Here is a 12,795-nt window from a genome sequence, read left to right as displayed (position 1 = left end):
TACAATTTTAAAGGCTGGAAACAGTTGTTTTGTTTGACAATTGGTGTTTTGTTGAGAACCCAACCATTTCCTCGCAGTAATATGTTTTATATAGGAAGCTTTTAGTCAGAAATGTAACAAAAACAATATTCAAGGTTGAACGAAAGGGTTAATTCTCATGTCCTCACGAGCTGTTTATTTCTAGGTGGTGATGCAGTCACTCTCCTCCTCCGCGCTGCGTCTCGGCCTCTGATTGGTCCGCCGCTGTTACTGTTGTTGCTGAGCTCGCGGGCGGAGCGGTGACTGTTATATAAACTCGATCTTCCCCCACAGCATTTCTCCTGTTCTGCTGGATCGTTGTTTACGAGCTGGAAGTCGACGTCCGTGCGGCAGGATAATACAGGTTACCTAGACGGTGGTCCGGGGACAAAACTCTCTAAAGCTCTTCTCGCCTCGACAAATAAATGCCCAGAATAGCTTACACAGTGAAAAAACACGCGAAAAGCAAGAAACACCGTCCGAACCGAGCGAGTAAAGGGTTGGTAATACGAGTCCAAACTAAAGCGCACCAAGCTGTGTTCTCCTCGCTTTCTCAATGCATCCACTCTGTGCTCGAGGAACCATGAAACCTGAGATTACCGCCGCCGTCGGCTTCCTCTCCAGATTCCTACGGGTAAAAGGCCATGTGAACGACCGACAGTTACAAACCTTTAGCCAGACTCTCCAGGAAATGCTGGCAGGTAAGAAAAAAAGAATAAATATACAGTTTTCTTTGTATTTTCGACGCGCTCGAGCGCGCTCCTGTGTGTTTTGTTGTTGTTGAGGCACAATCAGGCCCTTTGTGTTCGCAGTGAGCCACATAGACGGAAACGCGCGCGCGGAAAAACAGCTCAACGGCTCCAACTCATCATAAAGCGCTCTCCTCTAAAATACTGCAATTCTTCTAAATAACACATTGTTTAATATTATATTTATATTAGTCGACGGTAAATGTGCGGTTTTGTTTTGTTTCTATACGTTTGTCGTAAAGACCATTCTCTGGGGAACTGCACTGGGAATTACGTAATCATTCACGAAGCAAACAAACCTCGCCTATACTCAGCTAGATCACGTAGTTATGTGGCTACATTATTATTCTGATGTGCTAATGCATGTGACACCATTATTTACATTCAGTAGATCGCACTGTTTTAGCTGTAGGACGCTTTATTCCACGTAGTAGTGTAGGTTACAATATACCTGTGACATTGTAATTACAATGTAACTAAATCAGCCACATATTTTCCGTTCTTTTTTTACCAAGTAAGTTAAATTCAGGAGTAACTTTTGACAAACAAAAGGAAGGGGGGGGGGGGGGGGGGGGCAATGGTAGTCAGCCCCACTAACATTTTAACTAGATTACTTCTATTAGTACTTATATTGAAACCAGTGTGTAAATGTCTCATAATTAGAACCATTAATTTAATTTGCTTTACCAACCTACACCATGCTTTAAAATCACGGTTTGTGCAAGTAGAATATGTTGTTTTTTTCTTTTTAGAACTCACAGTAATGTACTAACTTGCATTACAATAGTGTAGAGTTTGGTTTGACTCTTCTGTCCCTGGTTTACTGTTCATTTAGACATTTTTCCATCTAAACAGTAGCATTTGTTTTAAATAGAATAGTTAAAACAGTAAAATAGTTCAATAACATAGTTTCTGATCAATCTATTCAACTAGCATATGTAAAGTGTACACAGCATATTGATAAAATATCCAACATTAAAGACAGTTTTGTAGACAGATTGAATGGTTAAGCAGGACTAAGTCTAAACAGCTGTTCTATTAGCTGTTCTCATACAAAATGGCTGTAGCTGGGGGAGGAGCTGTGGGGTTTGCAATCTTCAGTGATATTGTGCACAAATATTTGAAGAAATTCATTCATGTTAAACAAGATTTATTCAACATTAAGAAAATCAAAAGGTGTAAAGGTGCTTTTAGCTGTATAACATTTAAAATTATCTAAGATTATCTTCACCCTCACGTTTAGAGTGTTATTACTCGCACTATTGGATTTAGGGAAAAAATAAACATAATGACTACAATGCCAATTCTTTTACTTTTTTGTAAACTGGAATTACTTTTGTTACTTAAAAATTAAAGTTTAAATTAAGCTGGTTTTAAAACCTTTTAAACTAATGCCTACATATGTTATTTTTTAGATTTTAGATATAACAAAAACAGCGTATTGATTGTATGTGGCCACTGCTCTTGTAGGCCTCTTTAGTGAGCAACATTTCCCTAAAATGTTTTGGCTTCATTTTTTCCAGTTATTAGTCTGTATATGGAGGTACAATGTGTTTATGTATATGTCCCAAAGACCACTTATGTTTGTAAACAGATGTTCTCGCAGTTCATGTCAGACAAAATGGCTGCAGCTGGGGTAGAAGAGCTATAGGGCTTCACGCGTTTCAGTTGGGAAGGAGGGTGCTAATCAAAATGTACTTTACTGTGTCATTTTATGTTCCATTCTCATAGTATCTCACTGTGCATTGACTAACTCACTTAATGCTGAAAAATCAATGATTTATCCGACCCCCAAAGGTTATTTGAAGTAGAACTGTTTACAGGCTTGGTGCCAGTGCATGGACAAATCCGTAATTGCATAATCTTTATCGCTGACCTGTTTATAAAACGATTTAAACGATTTGGGTCGGCTCAACCTCAGATAGCCACGTCCAAAGCACAGTAAAATGGAATATCCCCCTTTGTCAGATATTCAAGTAAGAGATATCCTATCATTAAGCTATTTTGTTATTTATTTATATTTAATAGGGATGTAACGATACACTCTACCCACGATGCGATAAGATTCATGATACTGGGTTCACAATACGTTTTTTTCCCGATTTTTTAAAAACAAAATGGCGAGGTGAATAGCGACAAAGCCCTCTGCTGTTTAAAGTAAATACCGATTCATCTTAAATGAATAAACGATTCGAATCGTAGCACACGTGCACCGATTTTTAACTGTCTTGTGGTGCATTGTTACATCCCTAATATTTAGTTATGTATTTTTTCAAACCCCAGAAACAGTATTATGTAGTCTGTTTTATGTTAAGACAATATTTTCTTTTTCTGTATTTATTCTCCTGTTGGATGTGTTACTTTAAATCCACTTTCTGGCTCAGGTCTACAGACAACCTGTTAAGTAGAGATGGGACGATCGATCGGCTATGAATCGGTATCGATTTTTTATCAAAATATGCGATCGGCGATATTTCCTAAAAGTAGCCGATTCGATCGTGTAATATATAAAGACCATGTTAAGTTAACAGCTCAGTGGATTGATCCAGACTTTGAGCTACGAAGCACCAACCATCACATCGCCATTCATCAACAATCGTACAGAAACCACGGTGAAAGCTCTTCATGACCTAAAATAACATCATTAACTTTGTGCATCATACATACGATGTAATTTTGCTGATTGTAATATTTACTTTAAAAAGATAATTCAACCCGGTCACATCTGAGTCGATTCTATCAGCACGTTATATAAACTCCTGGTTCACTTTGGTAAATCGTGAGCGGTTCTTACTTGTGATGTAGATGAGAACAGAAAACGTTACAGAGCCAATCAGAGGCAAAAGTTTATTCATTACCAAATTCGTTAGTTCAGGATCATCTGCTGAACTTTTAGCTCCTTAGACGGAACGAGTCTGACGGTCGGTTACAGATCTGTGGTAATAGCAGTTTAATTAAGCTTTTTAATTAAGCTTTTTAATGTAAGAGAGTCACACAGAATGTTCTGTAGTAGTTGGTGTTTATTTAAAACCACGACATTTAATTAATAACAGTAAACACGGAGAGATAACTGAGAAGAGAAACTTACGCTTCGCGAAAAATGACTCGTGAATCAATGAATCACTTATAGCGATACCGATACAGTGAACAAAGCGTCTCTTCTAAAGGCGCGCACACACACACAAACACGCGCGCGCTGCTCCGGTTTATCTTCACTGTGAGGCTCTTTTTAAGTTTATTTATTTTATTTACTGCTACCCCCCCCCCCCCCCCCCCCCCCGATCGCAATCGGCTATCAGCAGATGTCCCTGAAAGGAGATCGGAATCGGTGCCAAAAACCCCGATCGTCCCATCTCTACTGTTAAGCATGGCATATTTTAGGCCTCTAAAATTATACATTTTATTTTGTCAGCTACCATTCTCTTTTTGAAACCCTTGGTAGTAAGAGGAAAAAATAATTTTAGTCTGTCTTTAGAACTCAGAAAATGAAGTTTTAGCCCCGTAAGGTCATCACATTTTGTTTGCCATACACACTGCCATAGAAATTGCGTCCCACATGACACAACTGGTTTAAAGCAACAAGAAATGAATGCAGTTTAAAAACAGTTTTCCACTGTATATCTCGATTTGTTAACCATAGCATAATGTCTGTTTTATGTTTGGTGAAAAAAAGCAAACAGCCCATGTTTTAGTGAGCAACAGGCTAAATTGGAAAAGCTCTCTTTAAGAGAGCTCCTCCCCTACAGCTGCTCTGCCAGGGCTTGAACCTTTTGCTCTTGTTGTTTAACACCATCAGTTGAGGACTTTGTGACGCACAGGCCAGAAGGGGATTGTGCAATCAAATGGCCCTGTCCTTGTCCGTCACGTAGCTCTTGCAAGGGAGACAGTTAATGGCTACTTATCAGTTATTCAACATTGGTTATCTTTTTAGATACAAATACAAATACAAATATCAGACTTCGGTCTTTGTTGAACTGGAGAGATTTTCCATTGTTTAAAATTAAACTAAAACATTTTTAATCCCCCCCCCAATTCCATGCATGTTAGTGTCTATCTCTGAAAATCCTTGTCTTTATTTGTTGCGACCTGACCTGTTGAGACATGGACTTCAAAACTAACAAGTGTCCTGTGGTAGCTAATACATAAACCAGCTTAACTCCTGTGCATTCTGGTGCCAATTTCTTCATGTATAAATGAGACACACATGCCTGGATGGGAACATGATCTTAAACAAAACCAAATTTATTGGAGCAGATGACTTTCCTCCATTGCTTATATGTCCAGAGTTTGATGCACTGTGTTGTCACGTTGTCCACACATAACCAGTATTAATGTTATCTGCAATTTAGCCACTGGTGACCTTCTGCTGGTCCATACCGAATGCAATTGCCTTTGTCTGCATTATTAAGTTTTGGTTGCCCAACACCGTCTATGGTTTTTGGTTTGACTCTCCTTGTATTATTGTCAGTAGATCCTTATCACTACTGTCTTTCTCAAAATACTTCAACCCAGTCATGTGACCATAATAAACTGGCCCTTGTCAGAGTCGTTCAGTTCTGTACATTTGCCCATATCTGCTGCATTTAACAAGTGTACTACATTTAAATACGAGTTAGAGTTTAATCATGTTCATTAGGTTTTGGATGTAAATGCTGCACTTGGTTGACATGAATACCATTTACATTTACAACAACAATCAGTAAATGAGGTAGCATGACCTATCTTTTTATTCTTTAAACCCTTTGAACATGTATGGAAATGATCCTTATGATTGTTAAATGAATTATTAATGTGAATTAAAAACATCACAAGGCAACGTTTTTTGAACATACATTTGTTTACACTAATGAATTCATACCTGCATAGTACAAAAAACATTATGTTTGCACTTATGAAGTGAATTTATGCCCTGAAAAAAATAACCAAAACAAAAGTGGTGTATGTAGTGGTTGCCCCCTACTGTATAGTATTAAGTTACGTTGTTTTATTCATTTGTGTTCAGTATTTTAAATTATTGTTCATCCTTTTCTTCACAGAGCAATATAAGCACCACTGGTTTCCTGACCGCCCGTGCAAGGGATCGGGCTACCGCTGCATCCGCATCAACCACAAGATGGACCCGCTGGTGGGCCAGGCAGGTCAGCGCATTGGCCTAAGCACGCAGCAGCTATATCTGCTTCTACCTAGCGAGCTCACCCTCTGGGTCGACCCATTCGAGGTGTCGTACCGCATCGGCGAGGATGGCTCCATCTGTGTGCTTTATGAATCCCAGCCCAACATCATCACAAATACCAACGGCACCAACAACACCTCCACTGGAACCAGCAGCTCTGCCATGTCATCTATGCTGGACAGTCACATCAGCTGCAAAGAAGAACTTCTGGTATTGGGACGAACCAGTCCGGCCAAGCCCTACATGATGACCGTGTCCAGCTAAAGGAGCCACAGCTGCCATTTTTTAAGATAACGAAAAACAAGGAAAAAAATCATGAAAGGAGAAAAAAAAGCAAAGGACGTGTCCTATTTTTCAGGTGATGGAAACCATGTAGGTTTAATTGCTTGTTTATGGTTGTCTGTTCTTTTTTGTGTTGGATCAACCAGAGGCTTAGACCCTGGGGCAGCTATTGAGACCTGAGATATCGCCCTTCTTTCTGGAGTAGGCTGGTCTGTGTGGCCAGACTGGGAGCCTTTACTCTCAATTGTTAATGTTGACTTTGCACTTTTGCTCATGTTTGTTATTTCATCTGACTGGCACCAACACCCTTTAAAAATAGGTTATCTGAAGCCCAGGCTTGCCAGCAGCTGCACCAGAGCTGAGAACTGCCTCTGTGAGCTTTTCAAGCCCTCACATGTTTGCACTCCGGGGCACTTTTTTCTTTTTCAGCCCCCTGGTGTACAGCTGTTGTCAACTTTTGACCTCTTCTCCTGGGCGTCAGGCTGACTGATGTTAACATTTCGACTGTACCCTATTTTTCTGTGCTAGAGTTCTGGAAATGCCTGTGTCATTCTCTTACCTTTGCTGTCTTCGGCAATACTGTGACAGAAAGGTTGTCATATTTGTAGCTTTTTACCAGGGGAGGGGCTCCTCTTCATCACATATGAATGTCATTATTAAAAAATCCAGTTAATTTATTTCAGTCCTTCTGTCACCCAAAAGGAACAAATGTAGCACAGCTGTCCATGTCTTTTGGACAGCTTAGAAAATACATTAAATGCACTTTTGACATTTAGATTGAGTGGGATGGGATGTTCATGGTAAAATTTGTTCATGTCACATTTCAGCAATTTAAATGTCCTAGCTCATTTCTGGGTTTTTTTGTAGTCTGCTTGACACTTATTAATTTTGCTTTATCCCCATCAACCTTGTCATTTCCAATCAAGGCCTAGCATTTTAACAGAAAAAATGGTTCTAAACTGGTTTTATTACAAAAATCTTTTTATGGATCAAGGTCTGGTTGACCCCGCATTGGCTGGCGAAAAGCACTGTGTGTGTATGATTGTGTGTTTGGGTCCCCCAATTGGTCGGGCTTGTCCATTCCTTTCAGTGCTGCTTAAAAGTGGAGAATGGCACATTTCCCCTATTTCCTGATATTCCACACTGAAGCACAGGGATCTGTTAGCTTGGCCAGCAGTTGCTTAGAGCACACAGGAGCACACAGCGAAACATATCATTACCCTCCTCAGGCTTGGTGGAGGTGGTGATGGGGGGAGTCGGACACCAGACTAGGGCAGCTACAATACCTCCCCCCCCGACCCTCATCACCACGATTATTGAACAGCCAAGAAAAGAGGGCAGCCAGCATATACGCATATACACTCTGAGTGCACTCCAGACCCACTGAGCCTTATTAAGCGCGAGAGAGACTGTGAGTGGAGCTAATGTTGCCTGGCTTCTGGCCACGGTGCTGCTGATGGATTCACACTGAATCGGTTTGCAGGAGATCAGATGTGCATTGATGGAAAGGACAAGGCAGGTTGTGTGTGTGTGTGTGTTTGTGTGCATATGTTTGAGTGACCTTAGCTGTACAGCAGTGTGCTGACGATCAGTGCTGTACGTGTGCTAATGCCTTTGATCTTTAATAATCATAGGTGATGAAGCCAGGTTACTGGCTATGTTTACATGCAGCCTGTTAATCTATTAATGCTTGGGCTTATATATCGATCAGATTATAAACATTATCTATATCTATATGCTAATCCAAATCAGATTTGTAACTAAGATAGTTACTGCGATTGTTTGGATCTTTATTCACCAATGCAGAAAAAACAGCAATTTTATAATGAATTAAAACTCACTGTACATTTTAAAGGTTACAACAGATCAGCGCGCTAGGATAGTATGTTTGTCAGTGGTTGATACAGACCCTGAGCTGTATTGTGAGAGTCCCAGTAATAACATTAAACTAAGAACAATAACTAAATAAGTGTATGCATATTTTACCATGTTCAAAGGCTGCTTATTTATCAGCTCAGGCTCAGCCAAGGTAAATGAACCGCAACACACTGTTGCTGTGTGCTGCACTAAGACCAAACAGCTGATCTATTATGAAACATTTGCTACTCATTAACTCACTAAACTGAGCGTTAAGTGCATAAAACTGCACGAAGCCAAAACACCCCAAAGTCAGATACAGTGTATCACAAAAGTGAGTACACCCCTCACATTTCTGCAGATATTTAAGTATATCTTTTCATGGGACAACACTGACAAAATGACACTTTGACACAATGAAAAGTAGTCTGTGTGCAGCTTATATAACAGTGTAAATTTATTCTTCCCTCAAAATAACTCAATATACAGCCATTAATGTCTAAACCACCGGCAACAAAAGTGAGTACACCCCTTAGTGAAAGTTCCTAAAGTGTCAATATTTTGTGTGGCCACCATTATTTCCCAGAACTGCCTTAACTCTCCTGGGCATGGAGTTTACCAGAGCTTCACAGGTTGCCACTGGAATGCTTTTCCACTCCTCCATGACGACATCACGGAGCTGGCGGATATTCGAGACTTTGCGATCCTCCACCTTCCGCTTGAGGATGCCCCAAAGATGTTCTATTGGGTTTAGGTCTGGAGACATGCTTGGCCAGTCCATCACCTTTACCCTCAGCCTCTTCAATAAAGCAGTGGTCGTCTTAGAGGTGTGTTTGGGGTCATTATCATGCTGGAACACTGCCCTTCGACCCAGTTTCCGGAGGGAGGGGATCATGCTCTGCTTCAGTATTTCACAGTACATATTGGAGTTCATGTGTCCCTCAGTGAAATGTAACTCCCCAACACCTGCTGCACTCATGCAGCCTCAGACCATGGCATTCCCACCACCATGCTTGACTGTAGGCATGACACACTATCTTTGTACTCCTCACCTGATTGCCGCCACACATGCTTGAGACCATCTGAACCAAACAAATTAATCTTGGTCTCATCAGACCATAGGACATGGTTCCAGTAATCCATGTCCTTTGTTGACATGTCTTCAGCAAACTGTTTGTGGGCTTTCTTGTGTAGAGACTTCAGAAGAGGCTTCCTTCTGGGGTGACAGCCATGCAGACCAATTTGATGTAGTGTGCGGCGTATGGTCTGAGCACTGACAGGCTGACCCCCCACCTTTTCAATCTCTGCAGCAATGCTGACAGCACTCCTGCGCCTATCTTTCAAAGACAGCAGTTGGATGTGACGCTGAGCATGTGCACTCAGCTTCTTTGGACGACCAACGCGAGGTCTGTTCTGAGTGGACCCTGCTCTTTTAAAACACTGGATGATCTTGGCCACTGTGCTGCAGCTCAGTTTCAGGGTGTTGGCAATCTTCTTGTAGCCTTGGCCATCTTCATGTAGCGCAACAATTCCTCTTTTAAGATCCTCAGAGAGTTCTTTGCCATGAGGTGCCATGTTGGAACTTTCAGTGACCAGTATGAGAGAGTGTGAGAGCTGTACTACTAAATTGAACACACCTGCTCCCTATGCACACCTGAGACCTAGTAACACTAACGAGTCACATGACATTTTGGAGGGAAAATGACAAGCAGTGCTCAATTTGGACATTTAGGGGTGTAGTCTCTTAGGGGTGTACTCACTTTTGTTGCCGGTGGTTTAGACATTAATGGCTGTATATTGAGTTATTTTGAGGGAAGAATAAATTTACACTGTTATATAAGCTGCACACAGACTACTTTTCATTGTGTCAAAGTGTCATTTTGTCAGTGTTGTCCCATGAAAAGATATACTTAAATATCTGCAGAAATGTGAGGGGTGTACTCACTTTTGTGATACACTGTATATTTAAAAGACATCAATTCGATTTGTATTGTTTTCTGGGTAAATAATCCAATCTATATTGCCAAAAAAGTGTGCATTATTTCTGTTACTACATAGTAATAAGAGGCCTCGAAGTATTTGGTTATATATAAAACCTACATAAATTGCAAATTACCAAAAGTTAAATGGTAGATAGTAACTTATTATAGAAAGATGTATAGAAACCATGGCAACTGTTGCAAGATTCTCGTTGCTATGCTGCTCATGAGCTTACCTTAAGTTTTTATACCGTTTAACCAGCATCTACATAGAGATTTTTCTCAGGTTGCTCAATTCATTCTGCATGCAATCAGTTAAATCAGAATCTAAGATCATATCGATGGAAGTCTTTGCATGTAAACATAGCCATTGATGCCCTGCACTTTCTGTCTCTCTCTTTTTCTCTATCTTGTTGATCAGCAGCACACAGGCTTAGTCACAAATTCTTGTTTTATAGCACGGGCTGTTGCAATTTCAAATAGCAAGATGGTGAACATATTATTGTGATGCTATATTTAAGCCTATGCCAGGTAGATGGACCACACTTTGGACATAGCCCCACTGCCCTACTTCTTAAAGAAAGACAATTGCAAACCTTCAAGGCAGCACCCGCCCTGATCTGATTCTTCAGAAGGTTTTAGTATTAGGAGGTTTTAACAAAACTCTGGCGATCTTAACCAAATCCGAATAGACATGCTTAATGATTTTAGACCTATGTTTTTGAACGACTACCCCGTCTCCACTAAAGTCTATTCTGAGCCGCATTTCAGTTCAGATAGCCTCTGCGCAAACAAGCTTTTGTGATTTAGTGAACACGTTTTTGCATATTCCGGGGGTAAAGAGCACATCAAATGCACTAATATGTTAAATGTTGAAGTTATGTGACATTGAGATGTAAAAAAAAGTCTCAACAGGAATGTATTGCCAAACTCAGGCCTCAGACATTCAATAAAACTTTTACGGAGATGTGCACGTTAAGATGTGAAAATAGAAAGGGAATTGTTTGGTTTATGTCGTGTCAATCTTTTTCTTACCAATGACTAGAATTACTGTCACTTTCACATTTGAGGTGTTTTGCATATTTGTAAAATGTATTGTAATTGTACAATGTATAGTAGAATACCTACAGCATTACACATGGAAAGTGCCACTAATTTATATTAGAAGGTGTCTAGACTGGAGATGTTCCTTTTTGTATTTCATATTTTAACACAGATTGCTTTTTTCATACGTGAAGCCATTTGTGTCAGGAGTGTTGGCGAGGACCAAAGTTGGTTTGGTATAATCTAGTTTCCATTCTCCGTGCAGATAGACGCATCCTTTGTTATTTTTTTTCTTTTTTACTTATCCAAAAAGAAAAAAAAAATCTAAACTACCCAAGATGAAATATTGTCTCTTTATTGTGATCACCTGTCAGTACATCTTTTATTGTGTTTATTTTTTTTCTTTTCCTTGGGTTTGTTGTAATGAACTGCTGTAAATTTGTACAGTTCATGTAAATTGATTGTGCGGAAGTTGTATAGATTTCTATATTTTGGAAGAAAAGGTTTTTTTCCTCTGTAATAAAAGATTTCATATCTTGGCATTGTTTCTCGGCTGGCCTGGTCTTATTCTTTACCAGTCAACACCTTGTATTGTGCTAGTTCCTGTTCAGAAAGCATCTTTAAAAAAATGGGTTTGTAAAGGAAACTGATCTATTCTTCTCTGGCTGCTTGCAGGAAAAGGCTGAGGCTAGATGTGAAAGCTACAGGGGGACGTTTAGCTTGACCTCTAGCTGTCTAACTCTGCAGCTGTTTTCTTTGCCAACAAAAAGATTAGTGTGAACTGCACGTAGTGAATGCACACAGTGCCTGTTGACATACACATCTGAGCAATTCCATTACACTCTAGAGGGGGATGGCACTGAGGGATATAGGCAAAATGTGATCATGGTACTGTATATTGGGGTATATTATAATGATGGTAGATAGATAGATAGATAGATAGATAGATAGATAGATAGATAGATAGATAGATAGATAACTTTATTAATCCCAGAGGGAAAGTCAGTTATTACAGCAGCTCCAGTACAGTAAAGCCAAATGTATTAAAGTACAGAGAATAAAAGTACAAGAATTAAGTACACAAGTAATGTTGTATACACTATGTAATTGAATAAATAGAATAAAAATAGTAGTATAGAAGTATCCTGTCATTAAATATTCAGATGAGATATGTAATGTGATATACTAAGCTGTAGTAGTGTTAAATAACAACAGATATGGGGTGTGTTCGAAAACCTAGGGAGCTGCCTTGCTGTCTTACTGTCTACATAGGCAGCTGACTTAGTAGAGAGGATTCTAATAAGTTAGTGACTTAAAAGTCAGGTTATTCGAACGCACTACTTAGATAGCGATTCCATCGGGTTTAGCATTTCGCGTTTAGCATTTAGCATCTCGCCATTAAAACCAATAAACTGAGGTAGCATAGCACGCTAACGTCAATAACATCTCCCTTCATGTACCGATAACAGTTACATTTCCTGACAAGCCCGAACTTGCAAATAAAAACATAAGTTTATACAAGTTAAAAATCAGTAATATTTTATTTACGTTTGAAAATAACTCCATTCGTTTCTCCGCCCCGTCAGCCATGAATGCTGGGATTGTCTTGATCACTTAAGGCAGCGTTCGATGCTCACTCGTTCTTGAGCCAAAATAACATTGAAATAATAAGATGCCTCAGAAGTGTGGATTT

At 39.8% G+C, this 12,795-nt stretch overlaps 1 protein-coding gene across 1 annotated transcript; it reads left to right on the top strand.

Annotated features, from left to right (window-relative positions):
- The first annotated feature begins 331 nt into the window (after window positions 1-331).
- Window positions 332-8,459, top strand: btg1 (B-cell translocation gene 1, anti-proliferative). Its single transcript, XM_062993842.1, has 2 exons — window positions 332-719; window positions 5,804-8,459. The coding sequence occupies exons 1-2, from the start codon at window positions 575-577 to the stop codon at window positions 6,202-6,204; spliced, it is 546 nt and encodes a 181-aa protein (XP_062849912.1). The 5' UTR covers window positions 332-574; the 3' UTR covers window positions 6,205-8,459.
- The last annotated feature ends 4,336 nt before the right edge of the window (window positions 8,460-12,795 follow it).

The sequence above is a fragment of the Trichomycterus rosablanca genome, chromosome 1 (genome assembly GCF_030014385.1).
Source record: "Trichomycterus rosablanca isolate fTriRos1 chromosome 1, fTriRos1.hap1, whole genome shotgun sequence".
NCBI classification, from domain to species: Eukaryota; Metazoa; Chordata; class Actinopteri; order Siluriformes; family Trichomycteridae; genus Trichomycterus; species Trichomycterus rosablanca.
Note: the sequence above shows the minus strand (reverse complement) of the source record. Positions and strands in the feature narration are given on the sequence as shown.

Excerpts from the sequence above, each read along its gene's own strand:
- btg1 (XM_062993842.1), top strand. The coding sequence starts at position 575 with ATGCATCCACTCTGTGCTCGAGGAACCATGAAACCTGAGATTACCGCC. Across the intron at positions 720-5,803 it reads TCTCCAGGAAATGCTGGCAG|AGCAATATAAGCACCACTGG; the intron begins GTAAGAAAAAAA and ends TTTTCTTCACAG.